Source organism: Delphinapterus leucas, chromosome 1, assembly GCF_059928025.1.
Source record: "Delphinapterus leucas isolate spDelLeu-1000000601 "Yukka" chromosome 1, BTC_Dleu_Yukka2, whole genome shotgun sequence".
NCBI classification, from domain to species: domain Eukaryota; kingdom Metazoa; phylum Chordata; class Mammalia; order Artiodactyla; family Monodontidae; genus Delphinapterus; species Delphinapterus leucas.
The window spans coordinates 103,128,425-103,147,116 of NC_143129.1; the positions used below are offsets into that span (position 1 = coordinate 103,128,425).

General features: G+C 35.0%; 1 protein-coding gene across 1 annotated transcript in view; it reads right to left on the reverse strand.

The window, feature by feature from the left end:
• Window positions 1–18,692, reverse strand: part of PLPPR4 (phospholipid phosphatase related 4) — a 39,449-nt gene that overhangs the window by 5,604 nt on the left and 15,153 nt on the right. Inside the window, exons 2-6 of the mRNA XM_022553379.2 lie at window positions 12,990–13,175; window positions 7,016–7,145; window positions 4,641–4,836; window positions 2,947–3,004; window positions 2,015–2,188 (exon numbers count right to left, since the gene is read on the reverse strand). Coding sequence (XP_022409087.1) covers window positions 2,015–2,188; window positions 2,947–3,004; window positions 4,641–4,836; window positions 7,016–7,145; window positions 12,990–13,175 — 744 coding nt within the window. The remainder of the gene's footprint in view (window positions 1–2,014; window positions 2,189–2,946; window positions 3,005–4,640; window positions 4,837–7,015; window positions 7,146–12,989; window positions 13,176–18,692) is intronic.

Consider the following 18,692-nt stretch of genomic DNA (forward strand, 5'->3'; position numbering starts at 1 on the left):
TCACACTGCCAGAGTTTCCAGGATGAACAGTCCCTCCCTAATGTTCCATTAATAATTACTGTATAGCACAGGGAACTCTACTCAGTACTCTGTGATGACCTAAATGGGAAAAAATCTAAAAAAGAGTGGATATATGTATATGTATGACTGATTCACTTTGCTGTACAGCAAGAAACTAACACAACATTGTAAAGCAACTATACTCCAATAAAAATTAGTTTAAAAAATGATTGTATTTAAATTTGTTAAGTCTAGGACCATCCTCCACTAGACTGTACATAACCTCTGCTTATATTGTTCAAAATTCAGTGCCCAGCACTGGGCTTAATAAATATAGCTGTTTAATCCTTCTTATGATATGAGGCAGATAGCTATTATCCTCATTTTACAGGTGAAGAAAACTTGGCCAAATAGCAGGAGAATTGAGATTCAAGCCCAAACCCTTGGGACTCCAGGAAACCATGAAAATCAGACATGTACAAAAGCAATACATGAACTGGAGAGAAACAGTTCTCAGTCATACTCTGTAACACCCGTTGCCAGTGAATACTCCCATGGGCAACACAGGCTTATGCACAATTCCTGACACACTAACTTTCATTTGATGGCTTTCTCCTCCACTGAGGAAAGTATATGAGGCAGTATGAGATTTGAAGTGACAATCCTGACTATGCTAGTATATAAAAATGAAAAAAAAATAAATCAATGCTCACTTCAGTACGTTTACTATTTTTTGTAAGCATTTTCTCGTAATGCCTTTCACAAGTACACCAAGACCACAAGATTTAGAATGGTTCCAATAGACAGTTAATTGTTATTTCTCTGTAGATTCTCTTAGTTTCTTTCATTATTGCCTTTTTTCTTCTGCAGGCGGCTTGCATATTGGTGCTTCCCTGGCTCCTTTTGTTCTTAGGACCTGGCAATTTTATATACCGCCATAACTATAATGGTACTTCCACCGATAATGTCCATGATTCCCAAATCTATTCTCCACCACTCATTGCTACTTTAAGCTCCAGACCCAACTATTCAACTGCCTGTTGATCCTTAAATTGAGTTTGTACACCTCCTTTCCCTCCACCAATTTGCTTCCTCTATCGTTTACCAGGTCAGCTAATGAAGTCACCATCTGCCAGTCTTTCAAGCTAGAAACCTGGCCATTATCTCTCATTCCTTCTGTTCCCTCACCCTCCACTTAGACTCGCTCATTCACATGTCCATCTTTTTGCATATGCAGTTTCTTCAGCTTGGATGCCCTCCTTTCTTTACCCTAAGAAACTCTCATTTTTTAAAAACCGTATCAGTTCTATGAAGACTTCCCTAACTTCCTTGGGCAGTTTGCTATCCTCAGAGCTCTTTGTTCATACCTAATACATCATTTAACATGTTGTAATCATTTATACTTTTATTAATCTTTGCACTGAAACTCATAAAAGATGTACCTTATTTATTAGTGTTCCGATGCTCAGTATAGTACCTGGCACGGATCAGATATTGAATAAATGTAAAATGAATGAATGAATGAATGAATGAATGAAACGGACAATCTCAGTTTCCTTATGTTGAGGGTATTCTTGAAGGAAGATCGGCCTTGAAAATAGAGTACTGCTAAAGAATTCAATATTAGTTGGATCATAGTTATATCCAGATGCTACATTTGTGATGTTGGGCAAAGTATATAATTTTCCATTAAACTTTCACTTTCACTAACCTTACTTTCCTTATCTATAAAATTATACTAGTAATAGTAGCCCTTGACTTTTGTTTTTGGTGGGAGGGGTAAGGGTAAAATGCAATAATCTTTCTAAAATCACAGTTTCTGGCCCATGGTAAGAGTTTAGTAAATTATTTTACTGAAAGTGGGATATATGTTTTGGCTTAGAATGGAGATGCAGTCAGAGATTTTCTCATAGATATAAACTATATTGCAAGTAAATCATTACAGTGCAAAACAAATTTTCTGCATGTTTTCCGTTCTAAACTGTGCTTTATTGAATAGTAATAAATTATTTACCAAGTATAGAGCAATTCCTCCTCCTATTAAAAAGCCACAATAGACATCAACTGGGTGGTTCTTATACTGAGTTATCCGTGTTAGCCCACAGATGATTCCACAGATGATAAAGGTGAAGACCAAGAGAGGTTTCAGAAGCTTAGAGGAATCCGTTAGTGTGGAATTGAAGTACATCTTTAAAATGAAAGAACTGGGTTAAGTATGTAAGAAAGGTCATTTTACTATTCAATTATAATCAAATAAAAAGGTAAACTCAAAAGTCTGATACACGTGACATCAATTTTACTGTTCCATTCCCCCTGCTATGGCTATATTCTATCCCTGAAAAAAAGGAAATACATGACAAAATTCATCAAATAAATAACAGATCTCTCATATAATTACACAAAAGTCTGGAAAAAAATTGAAGCCGTAGAATTATCCAGATAACTGGTTAGTCTCCATGTTATTTGTCACGTAATTTCAATCCATTTTTTTCACATAAGATCTAGTGGACTAGTAATCAGATATGGTGACAATTCATTGTATAGCATTTATCAACACTGACTTAGAACTCACTGTTACATAAAAACTGAAACGAAAGTGTGTGGTGTGTGTGTGTGTGTGTGTGTGTGTGTGTGTACTTAACACAATTCTTTCAATTTTAGAATTTATAACATTCATGTAGTTTACAATATCCTCCCGTGAAGTATAATATTACATTAAAGAGGTATGAGGCTAAATAAACATTATGACTGTGTCAAAAAATTATCTTACTCTTTATAGTAGCATCCAGTTTCTATTTCTGATGCCATTGTATTGAAGGACTGCTGTGCTAAAGTTTACTGTTCTGCTATTACACAGCTATATAATCTAATTAGTCATTGGAGACAACACTCATTTCTCTGATTTTCTCTAGGACGCAGTTTGACAAAAAAGACCCAGTTACTTACCGAAATGTACACAGCTGCAAAGGCAGCAAGGGTCGCATGTTGTGAAGGGAATGATTTTCTGCCAAAGGAAAAGAGTCAAATTATGCCTTCTGTTTCTGAAATACTGCTAACAATCATCTCAAGAACACTGGGTGGTTACAGTGTTCAACTTAAAAGCCTCAAGATAATAAGCAGTAACTTTAATTTCTGTTTAGTTTTCTGGAGAAAGATCTGAGTGATAAAATAAACGCTGCTAATCACCATTACTATTAAAGTAGAGTAGTGATGCACTTTCCAATGTAAAGTGTTAGCTTTGTTAGGGATCACTTCTTTATACCGTTGGAATGATGGTTGAAAGTAGAAATGGAATGGAAAGCATTATAATTGTTTATTGGTATTATAATTATGTCAGCTTAAAGGTTTATAAAACCTAAGGTTTTAAAGCTTTTAAACTTTTTCTATGCTCTTAAATATATGGTTTCATTTACATACAAATTTAAAAGACAAAATTATTTTCTCACAGCGGCAGGTCTAGATGTGTTTTTTTACACTCTAGAGAGCATCGAAAAAGTCTAATTTTAACAAAATGTTTCTCTATCTATCCCACTTTAAAATAATCATTATCTCCAGAATCACAGAGTATATTATTTAGTGAAATAAGAAGCAAGGTGGGAGAGGTAGAACAGAGGATAGTGAGAGAGACACTGTAAAGGACAGACAGATGGAGAATAGAGATTTCTTTTAATGGATAAAAAATGGAAAAAATAAAATGCCGTTTTATTAATGTCCTCCTAATTATTTGGTACTCAATAAAAAGGACTACCATTCAACACAGACAAGAAAATGTAAAAGAATTGAGAAAGAATAGAGAGAATAGGTCTTAAATGTAGGTTCAAAATTATTGAATTGAATGGATCGTAAGATCGTGAATGTATATAATTACATAATATAAGTCTCTGATTCTTCAAGTGTACTTAACTTATTTTTGACTCAATCTTTGGGAACTCAGTGAGTGAAAAATACAATTCTTATATCTTTTTTTGTTGCCCTTCATCCTTCTGTAATTTATTTCTTTTGGACTTCTCTTTCCATATAAGTTTTTTTTTTTTTTTTACTTTATTGATTGAAAACAATTTAATGTCTTGGTAGTTTCTTGGGTTTTTCAGTTTTTATTTTCTGAAATGCAAGGTCAGAAGCTGTACAGATTTTCTGAGTTTACTCAAAGAAGACATATGCAATCCTAGATGCTATTTCTTTTAAAACACTACCAAAAGGAAAATTCACATGATTTCTTTTTTTTTTAATAAAATATATAATGAAGCTGGAAATATCATAGATATTTTAGCCTTCCACTTAAGTCACTACATGACACATACTGACTCTAAGCCATGACTAACTATAAATATCTAAAATAAACCAATTGTGATAACCTAAAACCATAGGTAGTACAGGGTAAATCACAGAACATGATTGGGGTTTGGTGATATGAAGATGAGTGGCATGAATGTGAGGCTGAAATTTGGAGACAGACAGAAGGATTCAGAATGAACCACTAGTGGGTTTCTATGGTATTATCCCTAAAGAGATCACTGAATTGAAAAGAAAAATAAAACCAAAATCATTATGATTGAAAAATGTATGCCTGCGATGATACCCCAAGCTATTAATGAACAATGAAAACACTGACGGAAATTTTCATAATCTCCGTTTCTAACCTGCCGCTGTTGATAACTGTAAGATCAGATCCTGAGCAAATATCTTCTACAATGTAGGAATTCTCTTTGCAAGACACATTCAGAGAGGTATAGTTTGGCTTGCACACAGTCAGAAAGTACGGTGCCTGGTAGCCTGTGGACAGCTGGATGATATCTGTGATGAGAGCTGTAGAGCAGAGTCCAAACACATGAACACCTATAAGCAAAAGGAAAGAAACTGTTACCAAGCTAGTGCTTAATGCTGATGTGCCATCATCAACCATGCTTATTACACATTAACATGACAATCTTCACATCTGTTGTGATCATTTTCTCTGAGTTCATTTCAGGAAGATAGTAAAGAAAATGCCTAAACTTTCAAACAGATACTGAAATCCAAAATAAGGGCAATGAGTATTTCCAAAGTAGTCATTTGAGGTATTTTTGTCAGTTGGGTTAAACTGGGCCAATTCTTAATATCATGAACCATAGATCACTTGACAGACACTTGGAAAATGTTAAGGTGACAGCTGTGTGATTTGAGAAGAATTAAATATGGGGAATGAAGCAAAATTCAAAATCGTTGTAAATTGCTTAGCACGTTTGAGCTTCCAGGGCTCTCTCTCCCCAGTAGTCCCTATCTACAGCCACAGTTGCCAAAAATGTTCATTATACCAGGAATTCTAATTAAAACAGAGAAAAGGGCAGGAAACAATAATCATACAAGGACAGAGCTGTAGGGAGGCTTCCTTCATGTTTGGAATTCGGAGATGATATTCTTAAATATCCCGGTTGAAATTCTATCTTTCTTTTATCTCCTGGGCCCAGTATGAAACCATAAACTCACAAACCCTGATGCAGGCTTGGACACTCGAACTCCATTCCTGCTTCAAGTCCCTTGCCTGGCTTTATCCTTGGGAATCTAGCTCTGCTCACATACACATGATCTGAACTCACCTTCTCCCTCTGCATTGTCTAGACACCCTGGAGTCACTCTGACTTGATAGCCTGGATTCTGATCTCTGATTTGCTCATAGAAATCACTGTGACAGGCACCTGGGTAACTCATCAGTGGATTCCTCTAGACCAAGATGGTTGGCCTGTATGTTACCTCTTTTTGCATTTTCCTTCTCTGCTTATTGTCACCTAAAAACCACTCTCCCAATTATTTCTCCACCCACTCACCCGTATTCATGACACTGGACTTTTATTTATACATTCTAATTCCTAGCAGCATGTAAGATCTTGGAGAGGAGTATGGATAAGTGAGGAAACCCACTCATTTTTACCTTTGGAGAATGAGAATCTCTAGGCCCCCCAGGGGATGAGCGTTGCTGACTCTGGGGCACACTTCTCTAGGAAAGGATGGCCCATCCTCACCATCATGAGGCTTTTCAGAGAGGTTATGTGCCACTTTGCCACAGCATTTTGTTACAGTAGGAAAACTTTTCCTGAGATCAGCTATATGTCCTGAAGTTTTACTTTGTCTTAGTTCATGACCCTGGTAAGGGGATTATTCTTGCCGTACAGTCCTTGTGTGGCAAAGATGTGCCTTTCATAGTGGGGCAGAGTCTAGGGCATGATTTAGACCAGATGTTTTCCTCTAGCGGGAGAGGTGATTGTATTTAATTATCTACTAGGTATTAAATGAAGCTACCTATTCCTTTCAGCTGAGACATTAAAGGTAGAAATAACTTTTTACTGATTTACAGGGAATCAATTAAAGCATTTACATTGGGGTGATGTACTTTGGCTTGACTTTTCAACTCAGTTAAAAAAAAAAGGTCTGTGACTCAAACAATATTAAGATAGTCACATGCTAATCAGAAGAGATGAAGGCTTAGATCTGGCTTGATTCTGATGCAGGCCCACTGATTTCCTGTAGGTCTCAAAAAATAGGAGGTAAAGTTAGATGATATAACCAAGGAAAAATAGCCTTGATGCCGTACTCTATGGTGACATTTTCATGGGCGGTAACTTCTCGATGAAAACACTCCAGGACAATTGAAATGGAATCACTGATGTGGCTAAAGTAGTTTCTGAAGGGTTATCCATTCATACTGGCCTGCTGACATTTATTCTCCATTTTAAAAAATGAACACAGATCCAAGGAACTATTTTAAAGTAAATTCATGCTTCTACCAGAGCTAAGACAAAAATATACTGAAATGCATGGCATGTTGGCTCTCAAACAGAGGTTATAACTGTAAATAACACATTTTAGATACAAAACTCAAATTTGGGTGTTTTAATGGGATTTTTTTTAATAACGTAAAATTCATCATGTATTTGACATTATACATCTAAATTATAGATTTAAGGACTTAATATCTGTAATTAAATATAACATTTCTATTTGAAAAACATTTCCTTTCTTTGTGGTTTCCCACACCTACCAACGAATCTGACCGCTCTTCTAAGGAAAGAGTTGAAGTTGCAGCCTCCGGCATTAATATTGGGCTCCAGGCCAATTCCATTCCTTCTTTTGGATAGGCAACAGTAGAGAATTCCTTCCCCTACCATAATCTGCAAAGACAAGAGGGTGTTCAAATTGGATTTAACGGGTACAAATGAAGTATAAGTTATCTCTTAACATGCCATATTTTCAATAAAGTCAAGATGTATTTTTCGTAAGACCTTTAGAGATGTGAGCAGTGTCTCCTGAGTATTTGAGGAAGCAGTGAGAAGTAAGCAATCAGGGCACTGTAAAAAGCACTGCTGGATCTTCTGTGCTCCTACATACTGGTCAAGGGTATGACAGCATCCTGGCATTTTAACGCGGTTGCAGCACCCAGACTGTGACCCTATGCCCAGCAATACCCAGTGACACCTAACTGATTAATCACATAGTGACTGATTCTGCTCTAACTCTTAGAATCTTGACATTTCATTCTTGAAACCATGAAGACAAGGTGCCTGAGGGGAGAATAAAATACGTACTAGAGTTAGAATCAGGAACATTTTATTAGCATATTGTTTCAAGAAAATAATTTGGGGATTGAGCAGAAGGACCAACCCATGAAAAGCAAACATGAGGGAAGAAAGGTGCTTCCTAAAGCAGAGCTGTCCAGTAAACTTTTCTGTGATGATGGACATATTTTCTGCATTGTCCGATATGGTAAACCACTACTGAGCACTTGAAACAGCACTACTGACTACTGAGCACTTGAAATTTAGCTACTGCAGTTGAGGAGCTGAATTTTTAATTTCATTTCATTGTACTTAGTTAATTATTTAAAATGTAAATCAATTAGATTTAAAATGAAATAACCACATGTGGCTAGTAACTATCTTATTGGAGAATGTAGATTATAAGAGAATCTAGGTAAGCAGGAACTTCTGGGTGAAAACCCTCCAGGGCAATTGAAATGGAATTGATGTGGCTAATTTCTGAAGAGTTATCCACTCATACTGAGTAATATGTCTTAGGTATGAAATATTTAGAAAATGTGTTTACAGTGAACAGAGGACCATACTTAAGATAAGGAACAGGGCACTTGCTGTAGGATTCTAGGACATAGGACATCAGTGAAGAAACTCAATATATTTAGGCATCATTTCCTTCAGGAACTTTTCCCTGAAATTCTTTACTATACCCTAAATTGAATTATGTCCCCTTCCGTGTGGCTCTCTTAGTATCTTGTCCTTCCCTCTGGCATAGCTTGATTAGTGCACTTTGATTATTCATTTGATTATTTCTCACTTGCCTATGACCCTCTGAGGGAAGACCATTTATTTCTTTTTTACCTTTTATCCTCACTATCTAGCAAAGTACCTGGCATTGTGGGATTTGCTTTTGTTACCTTCGCTGTGGGATTCTCATTGGCTAATTACCTTGGGCATTCGGGCTGGTAGCTATTCTGTATAAGAAAAGCAAGATTTGAGATTATGAGTTTTATTTATGCAAAAAATCTTAAATATTTGGGGTTACTGTGCCCAAGAGATTACTGTGAAATTAGAATTGATATGGGTAAAAATGTGGAACTGAGAAAAGTAGGGAATGGCAGTCCCTTAGGTATGTGATCATGTCATTTTAAAGATTATCACCATGATTATTAGCTGAAACACATTTTCCAAGGGAAACTTCCCAGTTCTCAATACCAACTTAACACTTATTTTATAAAGTACTTAAAATTATCTTTTTTTAAACTAATGACTGTAAGTCTATGACCTTATGCTTCAAATGTTCAATCTGCTATATTTAGTACCATAGGCAATATGGTATGTGTACAATTATAAAGAACCTTTATTTGTATAAAAATAATTTTCCTAATGAAACTACAAGTCACCATACATGTGTGAAAATCTTGTGGCATACATGATAAACTCATTTATGAACAATCAAATAGAAATAATCAAGAGGAATTTTTTTCAAATCATTGAATACTAAATTAATTATTTATACGTCTTGAAAAATATCATACTACATTATCACTTTGTTAGACATAGAAACACAACAGGTTATTCTGCACAGAAAGACATGACATGACCCACCATGCATGTAGAATATTATCATGATTATCTCAAATTCATCATTTCAAAAAAATTAACCACTCATTTCTGAAATATGTTCTGAAATGCATTGAGATTGATTTCATCTTCACTTCTTCAATAATAATTCTGTGAATAATTTTGTTTCTTTCTTTGTAATCATACATGTAAATAGTGATTCACATCTTATCCACGAATGCTAAATTATAGAAGAATTTATTTGTTCAGTGCCATTACAGAAACCTTTCTTAAACAACACCACAGTTATTATCTCAAGGGATCTTGAGACTTCAGGAGTTTTAATTTAGTCGTTTAATATGCTCAAAACTCATATGTCAGGAGAGCGCTTTCATACTCTTTGGCTTGATTATGGATAGAGGTTTCTTGTCAGTATTTTGACTTCACCCAACTTTGCCTCTCTCTATGGAGCACATTAATTTTCTCCTCACACTACTATTCATTTAACCTTGACCTACATGTCATTGTATGAATTTTCAAAATGATTTAATTTGCAGTTATTTTTTTTTAATCTTTTGTCTGTGCCACGTGGCATGTGGGATCCTAGTTCCCCGACCAGGGATTGAACGAGCACCCCTTGCATTGGAAGCGCGGAGTCCCAACCACTGGACCTCCAGGGAAGTCCCTTAATTTGCTTTAAAGATAGAATTATCTTCAGGGAAAGGAGAGCTGCTTCCTGATGTATTTCCAAATGCTCCTGCTTGTTTCCCAGTTCTGAATGGCACACTGTTGTGATGCAACTTAGTTTCAGGGATTAGGTGTTGACAAGAAAATTATTTGTTGATCTTGTCATTTGTAAATATAAAACAGTCTATGACAAGCATCTTCTCACAATATTCTGTTTATGCTGTATACAAGCCTGAAAAGAAACAATACCATTTTTTTTTTGCACGTCAAATATCATGGACAGATTTTTGGAAGAGATTCTGAAGTGACTCAGCTTCAGGGGAGATGTAGAGAGGAAATATATTGCTTATTATTACATGGATACTGCCCTTGGAATAGCCACCTAAAGGAGATAGTATAGTCTCCTAAAGCTTAGGTTACCTTCTAGAAACTATAATCAAACTTCAATACAATTCTTCTATAAAATTAGATATACTTATCCTTTAATCATATGCAATAAAATTTTACTTCCAGGGACGAGAACATATACATTTTTTCTATTCATGTAGACTTCATGAAGATTTATGATAAGCCTAGATATTCTGTGCTATTTTCCCTGAGAAACAATCTCCAAAGGACTAAACAAAATGCTTGTTTCATTATCACTTAAAAGTAAATGAAAAGTTAATATTAAGGGTGAAATTTTCCAATTTAAGGACTATTTCAAAGAAATAAGAATATGTATTTCACAGAGACGCAAGGAATTTTTCAGTTTCTTGTACAACATCACGAAGACAAGGTATTTTTAAAACACCCTTCAAAGCATAAAAAAAGAAACTGAGAAGCAAACATTAAATGATTTATATGTAAATGCCTGTATAAAAAATCAGTTGATCTCCCTTTTGTTCATATAAACGTCCTTTTAAAGAATATTACCCATGTGTGGTCTTTTGTTTTGCTTTGTCTTCTCTTCATGTGAATGGGTAAAAATAGGAAGTGCCTCTCCTCACGCAACTGAGATCTGAAAGCCATTTCCAAAGGAAGAATTCAGCCTGCCTCTCTGCTTCCCCCACCACTCCATTTTGGAACAGATTAATACTCTGCCATAAAGATAAAAAGAAAGTGGCATCCTTGAAAGTCAGGGATTAGAGTCTGTTATTTCCACTTTCAGGAAGAGGGGGGAAAGGAGTTGGAGCAGAAACATATGTAGTAAGATTAGAGACAGAATTATGGTTCTAGAACAGAATGACTACAGACACAATAGGACCAGTGTTTCAGGGAAAGGCCTTAAAAACAGAGGAAAATGAAATTAGAAAGAAATTTAGAAAATATATGATATATGTTTAGAGAGAAAGGTGTGGAAGACAGTATCCGATGCCCATAAAGTCAGGATTTGTTTTACCATCAAGTTGTTTACTCAAAATCCATGAAGCCAGTGTGGACGAAAAGAATGACTGACATCGTGGAATATCCTGAATGATATGGGGAAAATTAGGGATGCTGTGCTGTAAATATTTCCCTAGTTTGCTTCCTGTGCCATTAAGAGGCATTGCAGCAGCTATGGAGGCCCTGTAGAGACCCAGGAATTCAGGCAGTCTTTGTGGAAGGAGTTGGCATTCGTTTCTTTCACTTCTCAAGGCTCAAGAAAGAAAGCGTTGACCCAGAATCCCCCAGAAAGCATAATTGCATACTGAGAATTTATTCCTGGAAATGAGGGAGTCAGAGAAGAAGGAACACGATGATGAGGCCAAGGTCATTGTCTCCAGGACATGTAACAGTGTCAGCAAAAGGATCAATGTGAGATCAACGATGCTGGCAGGGAGAGCCACAGTTAAGACTTGCTCTCCTAGCCACTTAGTAAAACACCCTAGGGAAGAAAGACTTCTGGGTATATAAAAAGCAAATTATTTAAATGATTAAATATCAGCATAGTCTTTTCAGCAGAATCATGAGCATTTGTACAGTATCTTATGTATTTTATTTCAAATACTATATCAATTACGATAAATTTCTGTATTACATTCCAACTAGGAGAAATGCTTTCTGGTCTACTAGATTTAAAGCATATATTCTTTCTGCTCTTGTCAAATGACTGGATGATGTAGACTTCCTATAAGTCATTTAGAGGAATGACCAGCAAATGCTGTTATTCTGAGCAATAATGCACTTTAAATATGTTTTTATTAGTCTGAGTCTCAGCTACTTCCAAGTACATCGTTAATAGTTCCAATCACCTCAGAGTTACTGAAGCTCAAATAACTCATTTATTTACAAAGTATTTTGAGATCTTTTAAGTATGATAAAGTTCTAGGGAAAATTAAGTTCCAGTTTTATCTTCTGAGAATATTTTATATAATTTATTTATAGTGTAGATAGCATGTTATAATTATTTAATATAGGGAAATTTTTTTAAATAAATTTATTTATTTATTTTTGGCTGCGTTAGATCTTCATTGCTGCTCGCGAGCTTTCTCTAGTTGCTGCGAGCGGGGGCTACTCTTCTCTGTGGTGTGCCGGCTTCTCATTGCGGTGGCTTCTCCATAGCTATATAAAAGTATAGGTCTATGCAGAGACTTTTCTAAAACTGCTGCTGTACTGAACCAGAATAAGCTCTTTATTTAATAACCACTTCCTCTGTCATTCATGAGCATGATAAAAGTAAAGTAAGGTTTCCTACTGTTAGAAATAAATATTAACGCTGAAACATGTTTCTTGTCCTTTAGGTAGAGTCTGGGGGTATAAGAGATGGTGTAAAAGCTAGGCCAGTGTTATTTATTAATGAATTTATTGAAAAGTGTGTTATTCACAATGTGTATGTTAGCAAACTAAAAACAATTATGTTTCTAATTCAATTTCAGTAGGTTAGGGCATTTCTTTATGTCATATATTTTAAAATGCAAGTGCTTGTTCTGAATCTAAAGTATTTTATTTTGTGCGGGGGGCAGGGGGCAGGAATGTGAGTTGTGCCCTCTTCACTGTACAGTTGTGGATGCCCAGTGCTCAGAATCCATAAAAAGTGCTAACCTGGTAAAAAGTGAGAGCAACATGCACTTTTGAGAAGAAAGTCTGTTTGCTATAGAATTGTTTCTTCCCCACAGTTTCCCAGACTTCAGATATGACATGAACACATGAAAAATACGTTAATGAGGAAACATATCAGAATTTTTTTGGTTTACTTTTAACCCATTTATTACATAAATGTGGTCATTCTTCGTCTTCTGGGGCTGACAAACACAATTTGGGGGCAATTCTTACCGTAATTGCAGGTCCGGCGAAAGCCAAGCTAAGCAGCATGAGGAATGGAATTGCCTCCTGTGTGGGTTCAATGTATGGCATGCTAAGACTCCGGTCATAGCAGCTGAATCCAGAGTGCACAGGTTTGAAGACATCTGTGAGTTCCAGGAAATACAGGCTAACCACCGATGATGCCAATATAGGCAACTGAGAATGAAGGACATAGGAGATCAATTTATTCTTATACACAGGTCATACATAGAATCAGTACATCTTGAAATAAGAAACATGTATTTCTCCCTTTCACCGCTCCTCTCTGATCTAAGAATTAAAATCATTCATACTTACTATTGCTTCTGCCTTCAAAATAAAGCTCTAATTCATCCACCTCTGTCACCAGCCTGCTCTGAACCCATGTCATGCCTCCCCTTTGCTCTTGGATCACCTCCTAAATGCTGTTCCATTTTCACGCTTACCCTCCCCACCCCATCTATCCATTTTCTACCCAGCATTCCAAATATTCTGAAAATGTTTTAGGTCATAACACTCCCCATTTTAACTACTCCAGTGGTTCCCATTCTACTTGAATAAAATCCAAATGTCACACCATGGAATGCAAGTTTCTGCATGATCTGGCTCTTGCTTCAGTTTCTTACATCTTTTTATACCATATTTATACTATTCCCCAGCTCCCTACCCACTACAATCCAATGGGACTTCACTTTTGTTTTAATTGAGAAATAATTGACATCTATCAACCTAAAACATTATATTAGTTTCAGGTGTACAACATAATGATTCAATATTTGTATATATTGCAAAATGATCACCACAATTAGTTTAGTCAACATCCATCACTACACAGTTACAATATTTTTTCTTATGATGAATACTTTTAAGATCACTCTCTTAGCAACTTTCAAATATAAATACAATATTATTACCTATAGTCCCCATACTGTACATTAATCATCCCCAGGACTGATTTGTCTTATAACTGAACGTCTGTAACTTTTGACCCCTTTAACCGATTTTCCCCACTGCCCATTCCCCACCTCTGGCAACCACCAATCTGTTCTCTGTAGCTATGAATTTGGGTTTTTATTGCTGTTGTTGTTTTAGATTCCACATATAAATGAGATCGTCCAGTATTTATCTTTCTCTGGCTGCCTTATTTCACTTAGCATAATGCTGTAAAAGTCCGTCCATGTTGTCCTAAATGGCAATATTTCCTTCTTTTTGAGGGCTGGATAATATTCCATTGTATATATGTACCATATTTTCCTTACCTATTCATCCATTGATGGACATTTGGGTTGCATCCATGTCTTGGCTACTGTAAACAATACTATAGAGAACATAGTGGGGGCATATATCTTTTCCACTTGGTGTTTTAGTTTTCTTCAGATAAATACCCAGAAGTGGAATTGCTGGATCATATGGTAGTCCTATTTTTAATATTTTTAGGAACCTTCATACTGTTTTCCATAATGATTGCAGCAATTGACATTCCCAAACAGTGCACAGTGGTTCTCTTTTCACCATATCCTTGTCAACACTTGTTATTTCTCGTCTTTTTGATGATAGCCCTTCTAACAGGTGTGAGGTGATATCTCATTGTGGTTTTAATTTACATTTCTTCATGGTTACTGACGTTGAGCATCTTTTCATATACCTATTGGCCATCCATATGTGTTCTTTGGAAAATTGTCTATTAAGATCCTCTGCCCATTTTATAATCAAATTGCTTGGTTTTTTTTGTTTGTTTTTGTTTTTTTGGGTTTTGGTTGTTTTGCTACTAAGTTGTATGAGTTCCTTATAAATACTTTGGACATTAACCCCTTATAAGGTATATGATTTATAGTATTTTGTCCCATTTGGTAGGCTACCTTTTCATTTTTTGATGGTTTCCTTTGCTGTGCAGAAGCTTTTCAGTTTGATATAGTCCTATGGTCTTCACTCTTTTTCTGTAACAGTCAAATTCATTTCTACCTAGGGGTTTTTGCATTTGCTGTTTCTTCTTCCTTTTGTGCTCTCCCCCAGCTCTATGTCTGACTGGCCTCTCCTCATCCTTTAATGATGACTTCCTGTACCATCCAAGGTAGTCATTGATCCATCTTTCCCTCTAAACCCTTATCATCTTGCTTGATTTCTTCATAACTGAAATTGCCTTGTCAATTGAATACTTCACTTATTTATTTTTCTTCTCCCCCCATCTCTCACTGAAATACATGCTCCATGAAATAAGAGTCTGCCAGTGTTATTTATCGTTGGGTCCCCAAGGCATAGCATTGTTCCTGGCGCATGGTAGGCATGCAATACATCATTTAACAATTTAATGAAGCAATAATACTTGTTGATAAATGACTAACTGAATAAACAAGTAAATATTAATTCATTACCATAGCTAGACAAGATTTACCAGATTTAGCTAATGAAAATATAGGTCACTCAATAAGATTAGAATTTCAGGTAAGTAATAAATCATTTTTAGTGTTAGTGTGCTCCATGCAATATTTGGGAGATACTTATGCTAAAAATTATTTGTTGTTTATCTGAAATTCTAATTTCACTGGACATCCTCTAGTTTGTCTGCTAAACCTAAACTAGGCACAATTTACTTTTTAGACTTTGTTTTATGGATTCAGTTATTCATTCCTTCAACCTACAATGTGCCAGGTACTACGTGGGTCCTTACTATAATATGGCAAACAAGACACGGGCTTGGTCATCAAGGATCATAAGCTTAGTGAGACACCTGCTCTTGGCTAGAGAAAAAATACTGCAAATATATTGTTGATGCTACTCCTTTCAGAATCTGAAGATGCAGATTTCTGTAACACCAAAAAAATTATCTAGTTTAAGGCTTTGTTGCTTGTGGAGGATACAATATTTATTTAACAAAACAGAGCAAATTTTGTTAAAAATATTATTGACCATCCATGATTTCTGTTCACTTGGTTTAAAAAATAAACAAATTTACAAGGCAGCATTATGTCTTCTATTCCCAAGAGGTTTTTTTTTGAGGTGAGAATTAGGTTTATTGGAAAAATTAATAATGTATGAAGATTAATCTGGCACTTTCTGTTTTTCAGATGGATGCTTTCCAATAAAGAGAGCAAAAAGCATGTCAAAACACTTACATTTTTCTTATTAGAATCCATTATCATTTGACCACTCTGAATATCTGGTCATTCCTCCTCACCACTTCCCTCTCCTGTAAGGAATAGTAGCTTCCAGTCTTGACCAATAAATCAATACTTCATGGTTCATGTGAACAATTCATATTTTCCATTTAAATCCACTTAAATATATTTTAGTTTTAATTTAAGAAATACTTGAAATAGCACTTACTGTGCCAGACAATTTTCTGTTTTAGAAATTTTAATTAATTTTATTCATTGATATTAACCCATTTAACTAAAAACTTTCTATTACGACATAAGCGCTACTATTAATCACACTTTGCAGGTAGATAAGGCCAGTCTCCTCTAGGAAGTGGCAGAGGTTGGATTTTGAAGCCACGAATTGTAACCTCTACTAAACCACTACTCTATGCTTCCTTTCCAAAAACGGAAGTAGAGTTTTCGGGTAATGAAATACAACTAGCATCAAAGAATGGGGGTACAGTGTAGCCTACAGTTCTGTTTAATGAAGAGTTTCTATTTGCAAATCTGTAGTTAAAAATATGTATCACTTAGCCTAAACTTTATCTTGAAAATATGGTTTCAATAAGTTTAGATTAAATTTCTCTCCTTTAATTTGAATGTTAAATATTTAACCAGATTTGATGATCTACATTCTTTCCTTGATGCCATTAGTTCATATTTTAGGTCTTCTACATAAGACATCACCCAGATAACAACTGATTACCTCATTTTTAAATGTTCATGCCCTAGTAAAGTGAGTTTGATGTCTTCTATAGAAGGGTGAACAAAACTTTATCAATTTGGTAAATGTAAAAATTAAGTAAATCTTCCCTATTAAGGGCATTCTTCACCATTGAATTTTGTCGATTACTTCAGAATCTGCTCCAATGTGCCAGTGAAGATGTTACATAGCCATGGAATTAATGTGCTATTCCGTGTGTGTGTGTGTGTGTGTGTAAGTGGGAAGAGACACTCAGAATTCTACATACTGTAGTGAATCCAGTGGGGCCATATGGTTTCCAAGTCACCTAGGAGGTTCTTTGAAAATAAGCTCTTCTGTTCACTACCAGTGTGACCTTGGAAATGGTTTTCTTAAACCTGTTTTCTTCTCTATGAAACAGGTACATTGCTAGTACCCATCATCACAGGCAGTTTAAAGGATTAAATGAAGTATTACAAGTCATATTCAACAATACCTGGAGTGAAGACTAGTTTGTAAATGTTAGTTTTATTGTTGCTGTTATAACTATTAACAATAATATACTCATCAAATGTCACCTTTTTCACTTTCCTTACTAGGTGATCCTTTTTGAGAGTAATTTCCTCTTTCTTAATTCCCCAGTACTTCTTTTTATGAAATTTCTATACACTGTTCTTTATTATAGTTATCTGGTATAGATTAGTTATAGCTTTTGTCCTGCTTCTCAAACGAAAATGTCCTTAAGATAGAGACCTAAGCTTACTCGTTTTAATATTTAAACTAGTAATATACATCATAGTGTCTTTCAAATATATATGCATACACATAATAAATTAATATATGAAAGAAAATATGTCCTTCATTAATATTATGTATTTCAATCCTTTCAGACATCAGCCTTCTTGAAACTGCCAATTTTTCCAGTTTTTTATCCATGTATTTTTCTATCCATATACTAATATTTTTTATAGTTCTATTGAAACATGTTTCAAGACCTTCTTCTGTCTTCAAAATAAGGATCATATTTTTCTTCCCTTTTGATATTTGTTTCTCTGACTTTTTAAAAAAAGTGTCTTTTATTCTTTGTCTTTTACATCAATTTTGGTTTTTAAGAAAGAGGGATTTGAACGAAATGTTTATAATATTGAGGAAAAAGTAATTTTAGACATTGTTTTCCTATACTGTATTTTACTACTGGTCAGTGTGATGGATTAAATGACAATGTTTGCTTCAAACATCCTTGTCTTTCAAAGGTATCTTTTATCTTTTGAGGTACTCCACGACAACCTTCTTTTGAATGTAAGAAATTTAACAGACGGTGTGTGCTAGCTTTGGCATAGATATAGAATTGATATATATGTAATAAAATCATCTTTTGATTGCATTTAAAATGAGATTTAAAAAGAGATTTTAAAAGGTCTATATAATCAGGCATTAGGAATTTTATTCTCTAGTTATGTTGTAGCCAAGAAAAAAGTGTGAACAAGGCTACTTTTATGCAGCAATACAGAGAAGGGAAATTATCTGAAGATTAGGAAAACAGTTTTCAAAAAGAAAAGAGACAAAAGAAAAGAGACAAAAAGAAAAAAGACAATTATTCTTATAACTGTCTTCTGCTAAGGAACTTGTGAGTAAAAATAATAGAGCAATTTTTAAAGAGAAAAGTATAACAGTTTTAGAAAACAGGGCAAATGAAATGTGTTTCAAAAGACGGCATTTGCTAGATAATATTGATTTTTCTGATGCCAGTTTGAAAAAGACAAATATAAGGTATATATCAATGTTAGTGAAACATTTTATGGACTCTATCATGACATTTTATCTAAGTCATATAGCTTATTTGCTTTTAGCATCTTGATAATAACAAACTTTTAC